At 38.6% G+C, this 16,604-nt stretch overlaps 1 protein-coding gene across 7 annotated transcripts in view; it reads right to left on the minus strand.

The window, feature by feature from the left end:
- Positions 1 to 293: 293 nt before the first annotated feature.
- RUNX1T1 (RUNX1 partner transcriptional co-repressor 1) overlaps positions 294 to 16,604 on the minus strand; it is a 139,184-nt gene continuing 122,873 nt past the window's right edge. For all 7 annotated transcript variants that reach the window (XM_060115454.1, XM_060115453.1, XM_060115456.1 and 4 more), the window contains 2 exons: positions 13,213 to 13,403; positions 294 to 4,179 (listed from right to left, as the gene is read on the minus strand). In XM_060115454.1, the coding sequence (XP_059971437.1) occupies positions 3,904 to 4,179; positions 13,213 to 13,403 (467 nt within the window). In that variant the 3' untranslated portion in view covers positions 294 to 3,903. The remainder of the gene's footprint in view (positions 4,180 to 13,212; positions 13,404 to 16,604) is intronic.

The raw sequence follows: 16,604 nt of genomic DNA on the forward strand, positions 1-16,604 counted from the left end.
GCCTTCCAATGCAGGGGATGCAGGTTCAATCCCTGGTCGGGGAACTAAGATCCCACATGCTGCGGGGCAACCAAGCCCAAGCGCCACAACGAAAGATCCCACATGCCACAGCTAAGACCTGACACAGTCAAAAAATTAATTAATTAATTAAAAACTCTACAAACGTGCTTCAGCACCATGGAGGATGAGGATGGACACCCAGATCAGGGCCACTGTGTGGACAGCCGTGGCACACATTGAGGATAAGGGAGGCAGGAGAATACAGATTTTTTTTTAACTTTTTTATTACACAGTAAAGAATACAACAATACCTGAATCATACTTTAAAGATTCACAGGTTGACAGACCATACATTACAGTCCAACTAAGGAAAAAAAAAGATAAACAAGAAACCACAGTTCAGACATAGTAGACTTAAAAGCTCAAGAGTATGCTGACAAAAGCATGATGCCTAGACCCCGCCCCCCAGTGTTAGTCTACCGTTAACTTGTGGTACATGTCTGAATTAAGTATTGCACAACAACTTTAATTTTTCACAATAATGTCGCAGAACCCAAAATAATATTTTAAAAAATTACTTCAAATCTGCATTTCAACAGTCTCCAATTTTTTTCTGTCCCTTGAGGAATTCGGACAACATGGAGTCGCTTTCTTTCCCTAAGTATTCCAGACGTAGGCATGCTTTGCATAAGTAAACCAGCCTTGAAATTTTTAAATCCCCAAGACATGCACCTACACATTAAAAAAAAAAAAGTTAAGAAAAAAAAAAAAAAAAAAAAAAAGACAGGTGGCCCTGTCACACACAGTCTCCTGACAGAGAAAAAAAGAGTCAGAGACAGAGATAAGAGATAGAGGACGCCCTATTCCTATCAGCGACCACCATTCAATTCTATCCAATGAAGATAACTTTTTTTTTAAATGTGTTATACCTACAAATTATACTCTCACATAGCCTGTATATAAGTGACAAGCAAAAAAGGAAAGTAACAAAAGTTTTCTTTTCTTTCTCTTCTTTAGGTTTATGAGGTCTGCATTGTTACCAAGAAGTGATATGGTTTGCAGCTGTATGAGCTTAACTTTTGGTATCCTGGTTCTTTTGTGCCCATTTGGTTTGACTAGACCAGTTTTTGTTAGCTACTGGTGCAATATACATGCTGTCAGAGGTAGAGTGAAACTTTTTGCCACTGAGGAGAATGTAGCAAAACAGGAGGAGAGGAAGAGGAGGAGGAAGAGGGCAAGGAGGAAGAGGAATCAGAGATAGAGCTCAGAGTTAGGGATTTTTTTGTATTTGTTTTCACTCAGGGTGCCCTGAATTAAAAGTAATGAGACGTACTGTACTAATCCTTATTTTACACACTAGTGTTAAGAATAACAGTGCTGTTTCACATACATCACAGCTTCTAGAGATAAAGACGTGTGGGTATGACATACCTCATTTTTGGGATTATTTAACCCTTCGTAGCCTAGAACATATAATAGCTCTGTAAGAAAGGACTGTCCAGTGTCACAAGCAGACTAGAAAGCAGAGTGAGGTCAAAGGATTCTGGGAGCACCATGATAAAATATAACCCATTCAGAGCCTGGTTATGTGCTTTCATCTCACTTTAAGCAGGTGTGCTGGCAGATGGACTTCCAACATGCAGATAGATGTATTTGCTCATCAGAAGTTTCTAAACTAAAAAGCCATTTAAAAATAAACATACCACCCAAACAAAATTAAAGTCAACTTGTATGTGAAAATACAGGGGAAAATGCAAAAAATGTTAGGTTTAAGAGATTTAGGATTACCTATATGCAGATACTTAAAAGCCATTTAAAACTGTATCCAAGGCTATATTTAAAAACAAAACAAAACCAAAGCTAATGGACCATTTTAGATTTTTAAATCAATGCCTGGTATGTGTATGTATGTGGAGAAGTGTCTTCCCAGCCTTGAAAACTTTGGTTGTCTACACAGCCTGCAGCCCTGCTGACTTTCCCTAAAGCACATAACCACATTCTGGGCTACTGTTTTCAAAACTAACAAGTAGTTCTGGTCTGGACCCTGGACGACGAAGGGTTAATGGATTCACACTATACCTTGCTGAACATGTTTAACCTGCTGATCATTTTGGAAAGTAGTACTGGTGCTTTTCAAAATTCCGATTTTGGTCCATCAGATCAGTCTTTGGCTGACTTCCCTTTTTGTAAGAATACTGTATAACCTGGCATTCAGCAGTGTTAAAGCTGTCAGTCTACACCTCAGCATTTGGAGCTCTAATGATTTATCTTTTTTTTTTTTTTTTGTAAAATTAGAAATACTTAAACAACCTTACAACAATACGCATGCACTGTCTTTTTTTTTTTTAAAGTAGGATATCTTGTTATTTTTTTTAAGTCCCTAATAATGATTTTTCAACGAAAAAAAGAAAAAAGAAAAATTCCACTACTACTCTATGCTACAGCTAAACTTGGTGAAATGGCTCTAGCATATTTAAAAAGTTTGCTCAAAAAAAAAAAAAAGCATGCCTAGGGAGTCATTGTGACAGTGCAAAATACATTTATGTACATCCCTCTTACAAAAACACCAATATGTTAGCATTCCGTGAAGCATGCTGGTTTTCAGGAAAAAAAAAATTCTATAAGAGAATGAAATAGCAGCTCCGAAAGATAGCCTTTTTCTTTCTTTTCTTGAGGACAACCAAAAAAAGTATTTTTTTCCTTTTTTTTTTTTTTTTTGAACTACTAGAGAAATACCACTAATACATACAGATATAAAAGCAGCATAGAAAGATACAGGTTTCTCACCAACTAGGAATAAAGAGACTAAATGTGGGCACGTGGTTAAACTACAACGCGTCTTCACAGTCGTCCAGCACGTTTACAAGAAAAACACCATTGGGAAACCTCACAGGACAGAAGTGTTTTAACACCAAGAGAACTACTAGTTTTTAATTAAAAATCCAAACAGGGTGGGGTTGAAAAAATTTAGAAAGGGGCTGGAGCTGGAGCCATCATTTTTAAAAATTATTTTTCAATATAAAATGAATGAGCTGGAATAGACCCAATGTCTTGCTCTGTGGAACCTTGCAAAAGTGAAGAAACGTTGAGGGCTGTTTAGGGCAGCTGGCTGGTGTCAAAGCTGCCAGGATGCTAATAACTGCAGGCTGAGTCTCTTACTTCTGTGTGTGTGTGTATATATATATAAAGGAGCCTTTTGTGTTATGGTATTTTTTTCTTGCTGCTGTATTCACGTATCCCACTGCAAATCATCTTTCATTTTTCCTTCTGTTGACCTGGATATTATTTCTTTTCAGAAACAGGAAAAAAACCGAACATCTGTGTCTCCTTCCAATATGCTACACATCTGCGCGTTTTGTGGCGGGTCTTCAAAGTTCAGTTAGTAACCCACGGACGCCATTCATCTTCTTGTTAAAATGTCTACTGCTGTAGCCAATGCTCATGCCCTTGAGGGTTTTCCTCTTTTTTTCCATTATTGTATATAAAGAACATTGTGACTTTTAATGTTAGCATTTTTGCTTTCAACAGCAATTAGCAATCTCTTGGTTTGCTGTTTGGTAAAGCATCGGTTAATGAGGTCATCTAGTTTAAAATCCCAGCTACTGGAAAATAACAAGGAGGAGGTCAAATCTATCATTTCATGTTATATTTTCTGCTCTCTTTTCAGTTCTCTAAGGAAAAGAAATCTTTGTTATCCACAGTAAGTCATTACGACCCGTTACTGGCCCTCTGTTTTACTAACACCTCAAGATACAGTTAGGTTCTCTCTTGCTGAAGTACTGAACCAGGATAGTTCACCTATAAACAAACAAACAAACAAAAAACAACTTTGAGCATCTGAGGATGAGGAATTGGTTTCACGTTGGTTGTGTTGTCTTTCCTCTGACAGTTCTGAGTGCACATCTAGCGAGGGGTTGTCTCTATGGTGGAAGGGGTCCCCGGGGTGGTCGACCTCGGGGTGGCTGCTGGTGGTGTGTCCATCGGGCTCCCGGCCCCACTGTTAGGCGTGACGGAGGAGCTGACAGCAGGCGTATCCCCCTGCTGCTGGGCTTGCAGGGTCTGTCCACAGATGTGGTGGTGCTTCTCCCAGTCTTTGTGCTGGCAAAACGAGCCACAGTATCGGGCTGTGTTACAGCCGCTGCAGGTTTCACTCGCTTTACGGCCACAATTCCAGCAACTCTATTGGAGAAGGCAGAAGAAAGTGAAATCCCAAATTATTACATTGACCAGGCTAAAGTCTAAGGAAATATGCTAGGCAGCACTACCCCCTTATTTTTCAGAACTATAAGAATGAAAAATCCAGGTGTGTATGTGTACACACACTAAACACCCTGAAGATGCAGGTTTTGGTGTAACTGCCCAGACTTTTCTGCCAAAAACTATTATGACATCTAAATAAACTGGTTGAAGCTCTTTTCCATTTTTACTATAAAAGCCCTTCCCTTTAGGTTTAATTATCTCTTCACATCTAAATTCTCTGTTCACCCATACTAACAACTGCCTACATCTAAATTTTCTCCTTTCTAATACGACTACCACCATGGAAAGACTCAAAGATAGCACTCCTGGCAGAAGCTTCTTCCTTCTAGACACTAACAGGAATCACAAAGGGACTATGCGGATGCTCTATTAGACTCAAAGGAAAATAATGGACTAGATAGAGGATTCTATCCTCTGCTCTATCACAGACCAGAAAAAGTAGGACATGTGTTTAGTTCTTCCCACTGCAATCAGTTATTCACTGTACCTGACAACCAAATGGTAGGAAAGTCTCGAAACAATCCCCTTTACTTCAGCTCCCTGGAGATTGGATCCTTGGTTTGTTTTTTCTCTGATATATTCTAAGCACCCACAACAGTGCCTGATATATATAGTAGGTGCTCAGTAAATATTTGTGAAGTTTTAGGACCCTAGCAAGCCTACTGCCAATCTCCACTGGTGCTTTCCAAGAAGTGAGAAAAGCAGGCAGTGAGGCTGCCTCTGAGATAAAATGCATTGTGAATCTGGGGACAGACATGCTAGAGATGGAAGAGCCCCTAAGTGGGACAGATCCTGGGGAATGAGGGAGTGTCAGGGAGGAGACTAACAATGACAGTGCCCTAAGGACGCTTCCAGGAGGAGGGGGAACCTCAGGAAGCCAACTTGAAGTTTGTGCTTCCTTTGGCAAGACCATCCCCATTGTGAAATGTTATAGCAAGTGATCTTAGCTTTTACCATTTATCCTGTATCTTCCTTGGTTTTATTTTCTTGCAAAACAAACTTCCGACTGTAATCTGGTAACCCCAACCAGCTGACAGTATGTAGCTGTGTCACAGTTAAAATACATTTTTTAAAGCCCTGATGTATATGGATATTAAAAATCTCCCCACTATGTTCCCTGCAATTATTTTGCTTTCAGCATGTTGGTTGTGTGGCTTAAGGTGGGCTCATAAGCCTATTAAAAATGCCCCAGTGGAATGTCAGCCCATCACCCTGGTCTGTGTATGGCTTTACCACTGTGCAAAAATATGCAAAGCAATTTTTAGCACTCATTCTAATTTGGCTAAAAACTAAAGGAGCTCCTAGAGTCTTTCAAGTGCTGGAAGCCTAAAAACTCAAGAACTACAGCTTAAAACTTTTAGAAAGAGCTCAGCCCTATGTTCATATTTCTTTACCATTCAGAAAGTATGGCCCAATGAAGGGAAAAAAAATAAAACTTTAAGATCTCAAATTCTGGCCAATGGAAGGTGTTTTAAGTGAACATAGCTGAAGAAATCTAGAAGCTTGATTTATATGTTAATATCATAAATAAAAATGGAATTAAAATTAATAGTACCAGAACAAAGTAATTTTTTTCCTACTTCCATTTAATTTAGCCAGGAAAATATCTCAAAAAATATGTACCTCTGATCAGAGGCCTCATTACCAAAATTAGAAGCCCTTCTTTCTCAAAATTAATTCAATCTTATTTCAAGGACAATGGTTCCACAAAGGCCTGAACAAACATGGGCCTGGCCCATCCTCCAGAGCAGCGAGGTATGACACTCATCACTCAAGGAAGTTTACTTCCTTGAGCTTTAGGCATTTAGAATAATGCCAGCTGGATCCTGGAACAAACTCAGAAATAAGTGAAATTCCTAAATTACATCAGAAAACCCCAATTAGAGAACACAGACCCAGATCCAAAACAATATTTTAAGGAAATTAAACATCTAATCTGAGTTAAGTGGCTTCTTTAGGAAATACCCTGGTGTGAGTCCTATCCGCTTTCTGGCAGAGGCACATCTTGGCAGACACAAGGCAGTAACTGCCCAGTTCTCAATGGCTCCTTCAGATTGAAATCAGATGTAGGCAACCTTCTCAATTTAAGTTGATTAAACACACAGACTAAACCAGGTAATTACAAATGCATGTGTTGGGGAATGGAAAGAGGAGACAGAATGGGGACTTCTTTATTTTTTAAAGTGTTTTCAAAGATGGGAACAATTTTACAAATAAAAAAGTGGAATTGTGCCAAATATAGAAACAGATGTTTTGGATTATGAAGCTGCTGGGAATGGAGCCTTTTTGCCTAGCATCTCTGGATTCTGACCCAGGATTCAAGGGCTCTGGCTAGCTTTACCTCCAGTCCCACTCCAAAGTTGTTCAATCCCATTCATTCACCACCCACCACTGAGACAAAAACAACCTTTGACTTTAGGAAGGTGCAACAAAGAGCAAGTCAAATGAGCTGGTGGGAAAAAACCTGCATATTTTTATTGCTGTTGACATTGCATTGCCATGAATGTATAGGGAACTTTAGCTCAAGTGTTCAACCAATGGAAATTCCCAAAGTGCATATTCCTCTTTAAAAGTTCATTAGAAGACAGACACAGCAATTTCTTTTAATTTCTCCTGGGTGGCTCTACCAAATTTCCTGTTAACTAATCCATACCTGTAAGACTGATGCCTGACCACTGGCACTCGGCCTCTCAACCATCACTTCTGGGAACTGTGCAATGTGCAGAATCTTATGAGTACTCTAATTTTAACCATTTTAAGTTTCTAAGCTTTCTGCCATTCACAAAGGTGGAAACTGCAAATTGTGTACGATACCCAGGGGTGTATCTGTAGGGCAGAGATTAAGGTGGTCAATGGCTTAATCTAATTTTACATTTTTCAATTTGTGCTTTTCATATTCAGGCTTGTATTACCTGATGGTTGCTTATTTCTTTCATTCATTCAATCATTCATTTTTCATATAACTGAGCTTCCCTTTCAGTCCTCTAAGCAATGATGCTGGTGACTGAATTACTAAAATAGTACAGAAGTCTCGAGAATACCATTTCATAGCAAATTTCATTCCCAAAGCCCATGGCACTTTATAGTCTCCCTTTATTTGTGATAATATTATTCCCTTTTCAGCATAAGGAATGTTTTCCTCCCTATTATGGGAATCAGCAATTGGCCAAAATTAGGCTAGGACTCATATGAAAAATAGGAGGCAGAACACAACCCTCCCTTTTCTAAATGTACTGGTACTACATAGGGAAATGGAAATGATGAGTTGAAGCTTTTGGTGCCAAAGCTGCATGTCAAAGATTGTTGACACTTGTTTCATATCAGCAATTCTTTTTTGTCCCTAAGAACAAAATTATTTCCTTCATCTTGTTATTTTAGATACAGAGAGAATGGTCTTTCTGTCCTACCAGCAAAATAATATCCTTTCTGGTTCTTACTGTTGGAAATTCCTTTTACCAGAAACAAAACATTTTCTCCTAAAAAGTTTCTCCAGGTCTCACACACCTATAATTCTCCAGAAAAACCCTTGCACGCAAGTGATGTTCAATGAATAAAGTAGAATGATTAGAATTAAAATTCCCAAAATGTAAATAACTTTTATAGTAAATGATTTGCCTAGATATGAAATTACATAGGCAAGGTTTGATTCACTCAGGTCTTTGCACTGCAAACCAAATACTCTTTCCAAAATGCCAAGCTTTACCTATTTCAGATCTTTCTTAGAGACTGTTTTGGCAGGAATAAGGTTAGGAGGGCACTTCAACCCTGAAAGTAGACAGAGGTTGGACCAGGAAGTTGGAACACCAAAGACAAGGTATCATGGTGTGTAATGGAAATGGCTTCCAATTTTGAGTGGCTTCAGTCACCCTTTCTTGGTTTTTCACTTCCAACTATATCACTTAGTGGCTTCAGAACTACAGGCAAGTTACTTAACCTCGTAGAGTGAGAGTAACTATAAAGTAGGAATCATAATGATAGGGTTATTCAGGATTATGTCAGTGCTAACTGAAGTGTCCTGATGTTCGGTGGGTCCTGAATAAACGGCAGGAACTAACACCACCTCCTCCTCTTGGCACTGGCTGAAAGCAAATGAGACTACATACCATCTCTGCATGGCACAACTTTTACAATTAGAAAGCTCGTGGCCCTGTGCCTCCCCTGATAGGCATTGACAGCTACACAGACAGAACATGAGCTTACTTCCACTTATACGTCATTAGTGGCCAGTTACTTTTTCTCCTTCCTCGCTGTCCTCCGACCTTCTGAAGATTTACCACTACTGACTTTTTCCCCATTCCTCCTTTTTAAAAAAAACTTCCCTTATTGAAAGTCCCTCTAACTTTGGTTTCAAGATAATAAAACTCTGTTTCTTATACTATAACCTCTTCCTCTTCTTATTTTTCATTTTCCCCTAAATACTTGGCAAGGAGGGAAGTTGGCATAAAGAAAAGAAATATCCTTTCCTTCCTACACTCTCCCTTGGCAGTCATGGTCTTAAACCATTAGCTGTAAGAAAATGACTCTCAAACCTTCCTCCAGCCTTCATTTCCTTCCTGAGCTGCTGTCTCTTATTTTCAACTGCCTGTTCTATAGCACCACAAGGATGCTCCTCTGTCACCCAAGCCAGTCATCCCTAAACCTGACTCTGGTGTGGTCCTTTTCGGTCACTGGCAACGCTCAGGCCAACGACTTTGTCATCTCATTGGGAACTCCCCTGAAACCTCTCAGTGCCAAATCCTACAGACCCTGCTTCCCCCATGGCCTCCCTTCCTTTCCAATCTCACGGTTACTATTCCTTCCCTGCCCTTCCTGTTAGAATAGCTTCTTAATTGTTTTCATTTTTTTTCTCTCTCTTACATACTCACACTGCTCTTTATAAGGTGACTTGTTTACAAAATACTTCTACTCATCTTATTTGTACCTCTCAACCACCTTGCAAAGTGAGTTATAAACATTATCCCAGTTTTACAGATGAGAAAACCAAAGTTGCAAGAGGTAAACCACTCCATATCATTCCAGGCCCAACAGACCATCCAATACACCATGAACATCTATGGATTCAGACAGCTGGTCTTCTAATAAATGAAACAAATGAGCAAAAATCTTAGGTAACATAGAATCAGCTCATACTGTGAGAGCTCCAAATTCTTCTGGGGATCGATAGGTCTGATCAGATTGTGAGGCTTTAATGGGAGCCATGCTGGGAGACTGTGTGGAGTAACTGTGTGGTGACTACCTCCTACTGAGCCCACTTAGTCCATCCCCAGAGTCTGGGCCGCACTGCACAGGATCCAATGGGGATGGCTCTATTAATTCTAGAGGGGGTAATGAAGATGAACCTCCCAGAGTGACCTGTTCACACTATTAGGGCTCAGCAGGTTCTGGAAACAAAGTTTAAAGGTTCAGTCAGTGTTTCTGCTTAAGTGCCACAAAACCACCCAATATAAGCGTGTGCACTTCTGCACTTATCTAGGAATAATGAATAAAGACTGTTTCAATCTGGGGGAAAATATCACTTTAGTGGCTTAAACTTGAAACTAACGATTGGAACAGCACAATTATTTGCTCTCTGTTCGAGGCTCAATTCCAGCCATGTGCTTTGATCCCCTAAGCCAGAACAAGTTACGGATCTCAAAGAAAAGCTGCGGCAGGTTCCTTTTGAAATAGTCCAAATCTAACAATATTCACTGGAAAAAAAGACTCTATATGTTTACAGATAGGAAACAGAAATGAATACAGAAAAAAATGAAATGGTTGAAGATGGTCAGATTCACTGAATTTCCTTTCTTTTGATTTATGCTAATGCTAGCATTACAGTCTTGATGAAATATGTAATACATGCTAAAAGAGAAAGTACAGAAAATGTCATTTGCCTGTGTCTGCCTAAGCAGTCCAGTGTCATTCTAACGGTTAGTAATAATGATTATTAGTCTATAAACCAAAGTGAATTTAGAGAACTGGATGGGAATACCCTGAAGGAGTCGAGTGTACTGCCATGTGGCTACTAAAGAAGTGGCCTGAGAGGCAGGCACCTGGGCTGAGGATCAACATGCACTCTCCTGGTTTTCACATTAGACAGCATAAACTATTTAGGCCTTTGTGCTCTATCTGCCCTTTCCAATCTACAGAGGAAATCTGTCTGTCTAGTTGAATTAAATAATTGATTTGAACTTCTTTAAATGTTTTAACTTTTGTTGTTTATTCACAAAAAAACATGAAGAAAGGTTACCTTTCACAAAAAACTGCTGGGCAGATCAAAGCCAGTAAGTTTTTAAAGGTTTAATGCTTAAGGAGGATCACCTGATGTGTACACCCCAAACTCTGCATGTCTACTGAAAAACCACAACTCTCTCCCTTCCTTGTCAGCTGACCAATCATCAAATCCTGCCCATTTTATCTCACAGGTTCAATTTTCTCCACCCCCAGCACCACTGCCAACCATCTTCATCCAACCATCTTCCTCCTCATCTGTCTCCTAAAACAGATCGGTCCCTCCTTTTCATTTCCTCTCATCTCTCTCCACACTGCAGACTGCGTGATCCTTCCAAAACACTCATCAGCCACACAGTCATCCTGTTTTCAAAGCCTAGCAAAGCTTGCCTTCCCATCTTCTCTGTACGAAGGCACTGACGTGCGCATGGCCCAAAAAAGCAGTGATGAGGCAATGTGGGGGTGGGGTGGGAGGTGGGTGGAAGGTGGCTGCTGAACAGCTCCTGATTATCCTTAAGTATCAGATGAAACAAAAATTTTTCCCAGAAGCCTTTACACTAAACTCTACTAAGACTCATAATTTAGTGATCTGACTCTTCTAATGAATTATAGTGAACAAGAAGGTAGGAACCACTGTATCTTCAGTGCCTAGCGCTGTCCCCGACATAGAATAATTTGCTATTGACAGAATAAATAAATAAATGGATAAAATTTGGAGTAATATGTATCAAATAACAAACTGCCCTGGGCAGGTTGCAAACCTGATTTTTTAAAAAAATGTCCATAGGGTACAGTTTTAAAATCTGTATCCAAAAATGACCTTCATGATGCTTATTTCATTGTTCTGGAACAATGTAAGGACTGACAGCATGCTGAGAGCTCCAGCGTGGATCCTGCCAACCCCTAGCTGCATGACTAGCCATGTGAGCTTCCTCACCTGCAACATGATAAAATGATTACATCTCAAGGTTCTAGCCACCGTATGAGATGAGAAAACCAAAGCTTTTAGAGGTTTAGTGGTTTTCTTGAAATCACAGAATTATAAGAGATGGAGCCAGGAATTAAATGTGGCTCTCTGGCTCCCAAACCTTTCCTCCTAGCATAGTCTACTTTAAAATCCTTGAGAAATGTCACCGAAGACAAGGGTAGTGCTATTAAAGATCAGTTTCTCAAGATACCCAAAAAGAAAGAAAGAAAACAGTTACTTTAGAAGATCACTCATATCTAGGTTATTTCATCCTATCTACTATTTCTAGTTACTGCTCGATACACCATATTTTTATAATGCTCAATACCAGTGTCAAGCTCATATATTTTTCTGGATAAATATTAGAAATAAAGGTACACAGCTTATAGATACTAAAGAAATACAGCATTATTAGCCAAATATAAAGACTTAATTTCTCCAAGATATTTATCTTTAGAATTTAGTGACCTATAAAATACTCTTAACATGCATAACAGCCCTAAAACGTTCATATGAAAGTGATAATGTTTTAATGATGGTAACAACTGTGCCTCACAGTATTACTAACTTGAATAGAGCAGGACAAATTCTGTCCAAAAGATGCTAATAAAATTTGTGTTTTCTTTCAAAAACACAATACAAAGTCTTTAAATATCTTAGCCATAAGATGCCAGTAAAATTGAATTTATGTCTAGTTTAATTCAACAATGGAAAAGTCTGCAGTTAAAGGGTAGATACACTTCCCTTTGTCCCTCTTTTCCCGAGAAACTTTCGAATGTTGAAAATCAATTGCTTTTGTCCCCTTGTTATTCATCTGCTACACATTAAATAGAAACTCTGGGTATCGAATAATTCCCACAGGGTCTTTCATCTACAGACAAGCCTGGTACAAATTAAATTCTTACTCTCCTTCACAAATTGTAGATATGTTTTAGTGGACCGTTGATTTATCAGCTTATGCTGTTGCTAGTTCAGCATGGTGTGACTAGCTAACTGTAGTCCTTATCTAAGGGTCCTTTGGGCTGGGGATTGTCGTGCTGTGTTAATTAATGCAGAGCGTTACCATGTTGCTCTGACTTTAGTCTCTGTTGAAAAGGCATTCTGTTAGACACTGTGCTTTAGTTACTTCCCAGATCCTTCTGCCATTTAGGCTACGTGTGTATGTGTTTTAAATATACTGTAATAACACTAAATAATATTACCTCTGGCAGTGATGTTATGCTATGAAATGACCATCATAATGGTTATTACAAATAATGTGCAAAAACAGACTGTGCAGAAGATCTCTTAGAAATGTTTGATGCAAGCATTGGTTTAGCATTGGACTTCAGAACCAATAGTTAAGAAAATGACTTTGATCCCTGGCCTGCAATATGTCTTCAGACTACACAGCTTACACAGGGTCTCTCTCCTAAATCCCAGCTGTTAGAAGGAAACCACACACATATGCTAACACACACACACAACAGAGTTCTGAATCTAAATAGTGCTAGGAAGTTCTAAGAATTTCACTTTAATCTGTTACCCACCAAATATATTAAAAACCTTTTATGGCAGTTGTTCTTTTAGGCCTTTAATAAAAACAAAATTTGATCAGCTCTTGGTCAACTCCACAAGTACCAAGCCTCTCCGAATTACTCCAATTCCCCACCCCTCCAAAGATTCGTTTGTCTCAACTCCAATATCCGCCTTTACTTGTGATCTCCTGAAATCGAAAAGGCCCGCCCTCATTAACGGAAGCATCTCCCCAGGGAGTCTTCCATCAGGCGCCTCACCTCGCTCGAATCTTCCTGCTGGTTGATGACAGCGAGAGCGTCCTCCGCCGCCTGCCGCTTGGCCTCGGCCACCGTGCGCTCCATCTTGGCGCGCTCCGAGGTGATCATATCGTGCGCCTTCCGCTCGGCCTCGGACACGGCCTTCTGCAGCTCGGTCATCGCCTGCCGCTTCACCTCGTTGACCGCCTCCTCTGCGTGCCAGGCGGGCCGGACCGGACAAGAGAACAGCTCTCTGTTAGCGCGGGACCTGGGCTACTGATCGCTGTTACACAGAATGCTAGACAACACGCATGACTTTCATCCCAATTACTGGGCAGTTCTTCGGGCTGTCTAAAGAACCACATTTTGGAAATTCATTTTAAGAGAGCAAAGGGTGAGATTTTTTCCTTTAATTTACACTCCTGGGAATATCTTTTAAACTACTGTAGCATCACTACAACTTTTCTACCAAACTAGTACCCCAGAAAGGATTCTGAGACCAGACTAAGTAGACAAAAGGCGAAAATAACCACAAGAAACCTGCCTGGATAATTCAGACACATGAAGAAGGTGTTTTGCTACAATGCAATAGGTTAATATGAACACAGGGAGTACAGGGGTAAAGCTTTCAGGGAAAGAGAGGAAGGGAATAGATTTTACACAGACACATATGTAAATGCAAAGTTATTTTGCTAGTAAAAGATACAACACAATAACGAGAAGGTATCTCATAACAATTAATTCAATGCAGACCTTTTAAAGAAAATTGAAGATGAAACATACAGAAGATCCAGCTTTTCTTTTTCTTGTCATTTCCTGAGTAATGTGGACATATGACTCTATAGACTAAATGGTAGGGATTAAAAAAAAATCATTTTCTCATTTCCAGACTTTCAGCTGTTGCCCATCTACTGAATCAAATATAAACAGTCTTGCATAACCAACTGTTGCACTGGACAAATATAATTGAATCATACTGCAGGCCAAAACAATCAGGCCTGACTACAAACCTGCAAGGTGTCAAATTAGCTCTTTATTTTTGGCTGTGGAAAGAGTGCAAAGATTTGACTAATGTACAACATAAGATTGACAACTAAAACAAGTAATTTCCATTTTAAAAAATTAACTGTTCTAATTAACAAGGGAAAATATCCTCCCCCTGAATTAGTTTATCTAATTTTCATCTTTATTCAAAGCAAAATGACAATGATTAATTGAAAATTTAATAAGCAGTAATTATTAACTTGGCAAACCTACTACCAATTAACACTCTATTAAAACTAATTATGACATGTTTCATTCAAGTGTTTGCACTTAATTGTTTCACTCACTTGAAAAGCACCTTAATTAAATGTTCTGTTTAATTAAAAACATAGATTCCTAATAAAAATGTTTTATTGTAGATTAAAAATGTTAAGAGATGCAAATACTCCTATAGTTCCTTAAATTTCTATAGTTATATTTCACACATCCATAGTTCATGACTTGAGGATCATGAAAAGCCCTCCACTAATAATTAACCATGGTGACTTTTGTAGCCTCCACCATTTTCCCAGAATTATTTCTGAAGTTTGTTCATTCATTTGTAATTACTGTCTGCTAGATTTTATAAACTAAATTATAGGGAAAGATCCAGACTGGAAATATTAACTAAAATATGTTAAGCCTTTGTTGGTTGCTTTAAGATATGTATTTAAAATCTGAAAACAGAGCACTGCACAGAGCTGGCAGCACCTTCTTCACCAGGAGGTAAAAAGATGCCTTTATTATCCTATCATAAATGACTTGGGGCACCAGGGAAGCACTGCCCTTCTAACTATACAGTCAGGGTCTAATTTGGTTTGAATATTCAAGGTGAATTAAAATTCTATCTAAGTGGTAATACAGGACAATAATTTTTGCTTACGATCAAAGCTGTAGCTTGACTAATTGTATATGCAAATCAGGCAATTTATATTTAAATTATGCATTCCTATTCTAATCCCACAGGCACATACAGATCAGCAAAGAGAATTGGTAGGACATGTGCAAGGTGCTTGAATATTTATTACCAACTGCAAACATTCACTGATCGTTTGAAAAAGAAATATACTGAAGAAAACAGTTGCAATTTAAAAACTATATTTATGGTAGACTTTTTCCAATTTTATAAAGACCTTTAAACTTCAGAGTGTATTTTGTTATCTTTGCGGTTGCTTTTAAAAATACTACTTTTAGGGGAAAACTGATATGGCCTTCGACATTTGTTAGGACTCCAAATATTTAATATGTATATCATTATATTATTATATTGTATTATTAGGATTACATGCAAACTTAGAATAGGGTCTGTAGGTTAAATAATTGTGTTGTATGAATGTTAATATCCTGACTGTGGTAACTGTACTGTGGTTACATAAGAAAATGTCCTTGTTCTTAGGAAATACACACTAAAATGTTTACGGTAAAGGGACATCATGTCTGCAACTTACTCTGAAGTACTTAGGTGAAAAATATAACGCACAACAGAAAAAGAGGGAAGGAAAGAGGAAGAGAGAAACAGAAGACATCAAAGCAAATATGGTGAAATAGGGAAAATTGGGAGAAAGGTATATGGGATTTTTTAATACTATTTTTTGCAACTTTTTCTGCAAGTTTGAAATCATTTCAAAATAAAATGGTGCAAAATATTACATGATGTACTTTCAAGCACAGGATATACTTTTTGCAATTATAATTTTCTCTGAAAAGAAGATGCATGGGTTATAGTACATTCAATTTTAGAGCTCTGCCCCTTTGATATCTTTCAAATGCTTTAAACTTGATTTTATTTACTTATCTTTTGTCACAAAGGTAGTGTATAATAGTTTCATTGCAAAGACACACTTTATAGGTTTTTTTCCTAGGGAAAAAAAAATGCCCACAGCCAATTTTAGACTCCTGGGGGGAAAAGCTTTCAAATTTTAACAGGCTGAGTGTAGATGTCCCGTTCTGCCTTTGGTGTTTTCCTCATGTTGGAATGCCTTGACACTTCGGACACTAGAAATGCTTTCTAAGAAGCCTATAAAGATGAATATTATAAGCAGTTACTTGAGACTTCCAGATGAAACTGTCATCTATACTTTAGAGATTCAATATACTCCTTAAAATTTAGCATCTATCCATAGAAAACTATTCCCAAACTGTTTTTATGCAGCAGATTAGGGATATCACTATCCCTAAGATAGTGATAAGAATACGAATTTAATGGACACTACTTCCAAGTCAGATTTTAGACTGAAGACCTAATGCCGATGGATAGGCACATATTAAAAATATTTGAAACATGGTTTGATAAGGTTTAACCCTTCTTAAAGAATGCATGGACACCACATAAACAAGTATCGTTCTTCCCCTCCTCTGAGTCCCCACGATGCAAAGTACACCCAGAACTG

Source organism: Mesoplodon densirostris, chromosome 13 (genome assembly GCF_025265405.1).
Source record: "Mesoplodon densirostris isolate mMesDen1 chromosome 13, mMesDen1 primary haplotype, whole genome shotgun sequence".
NCBI classification, from domain to species: Eukaryota; Metazoa; Chordata; class Mammalia; order Artiodactyla; family Ziphiidae; genus Mesoplodon; species Mesoplodon densirostris.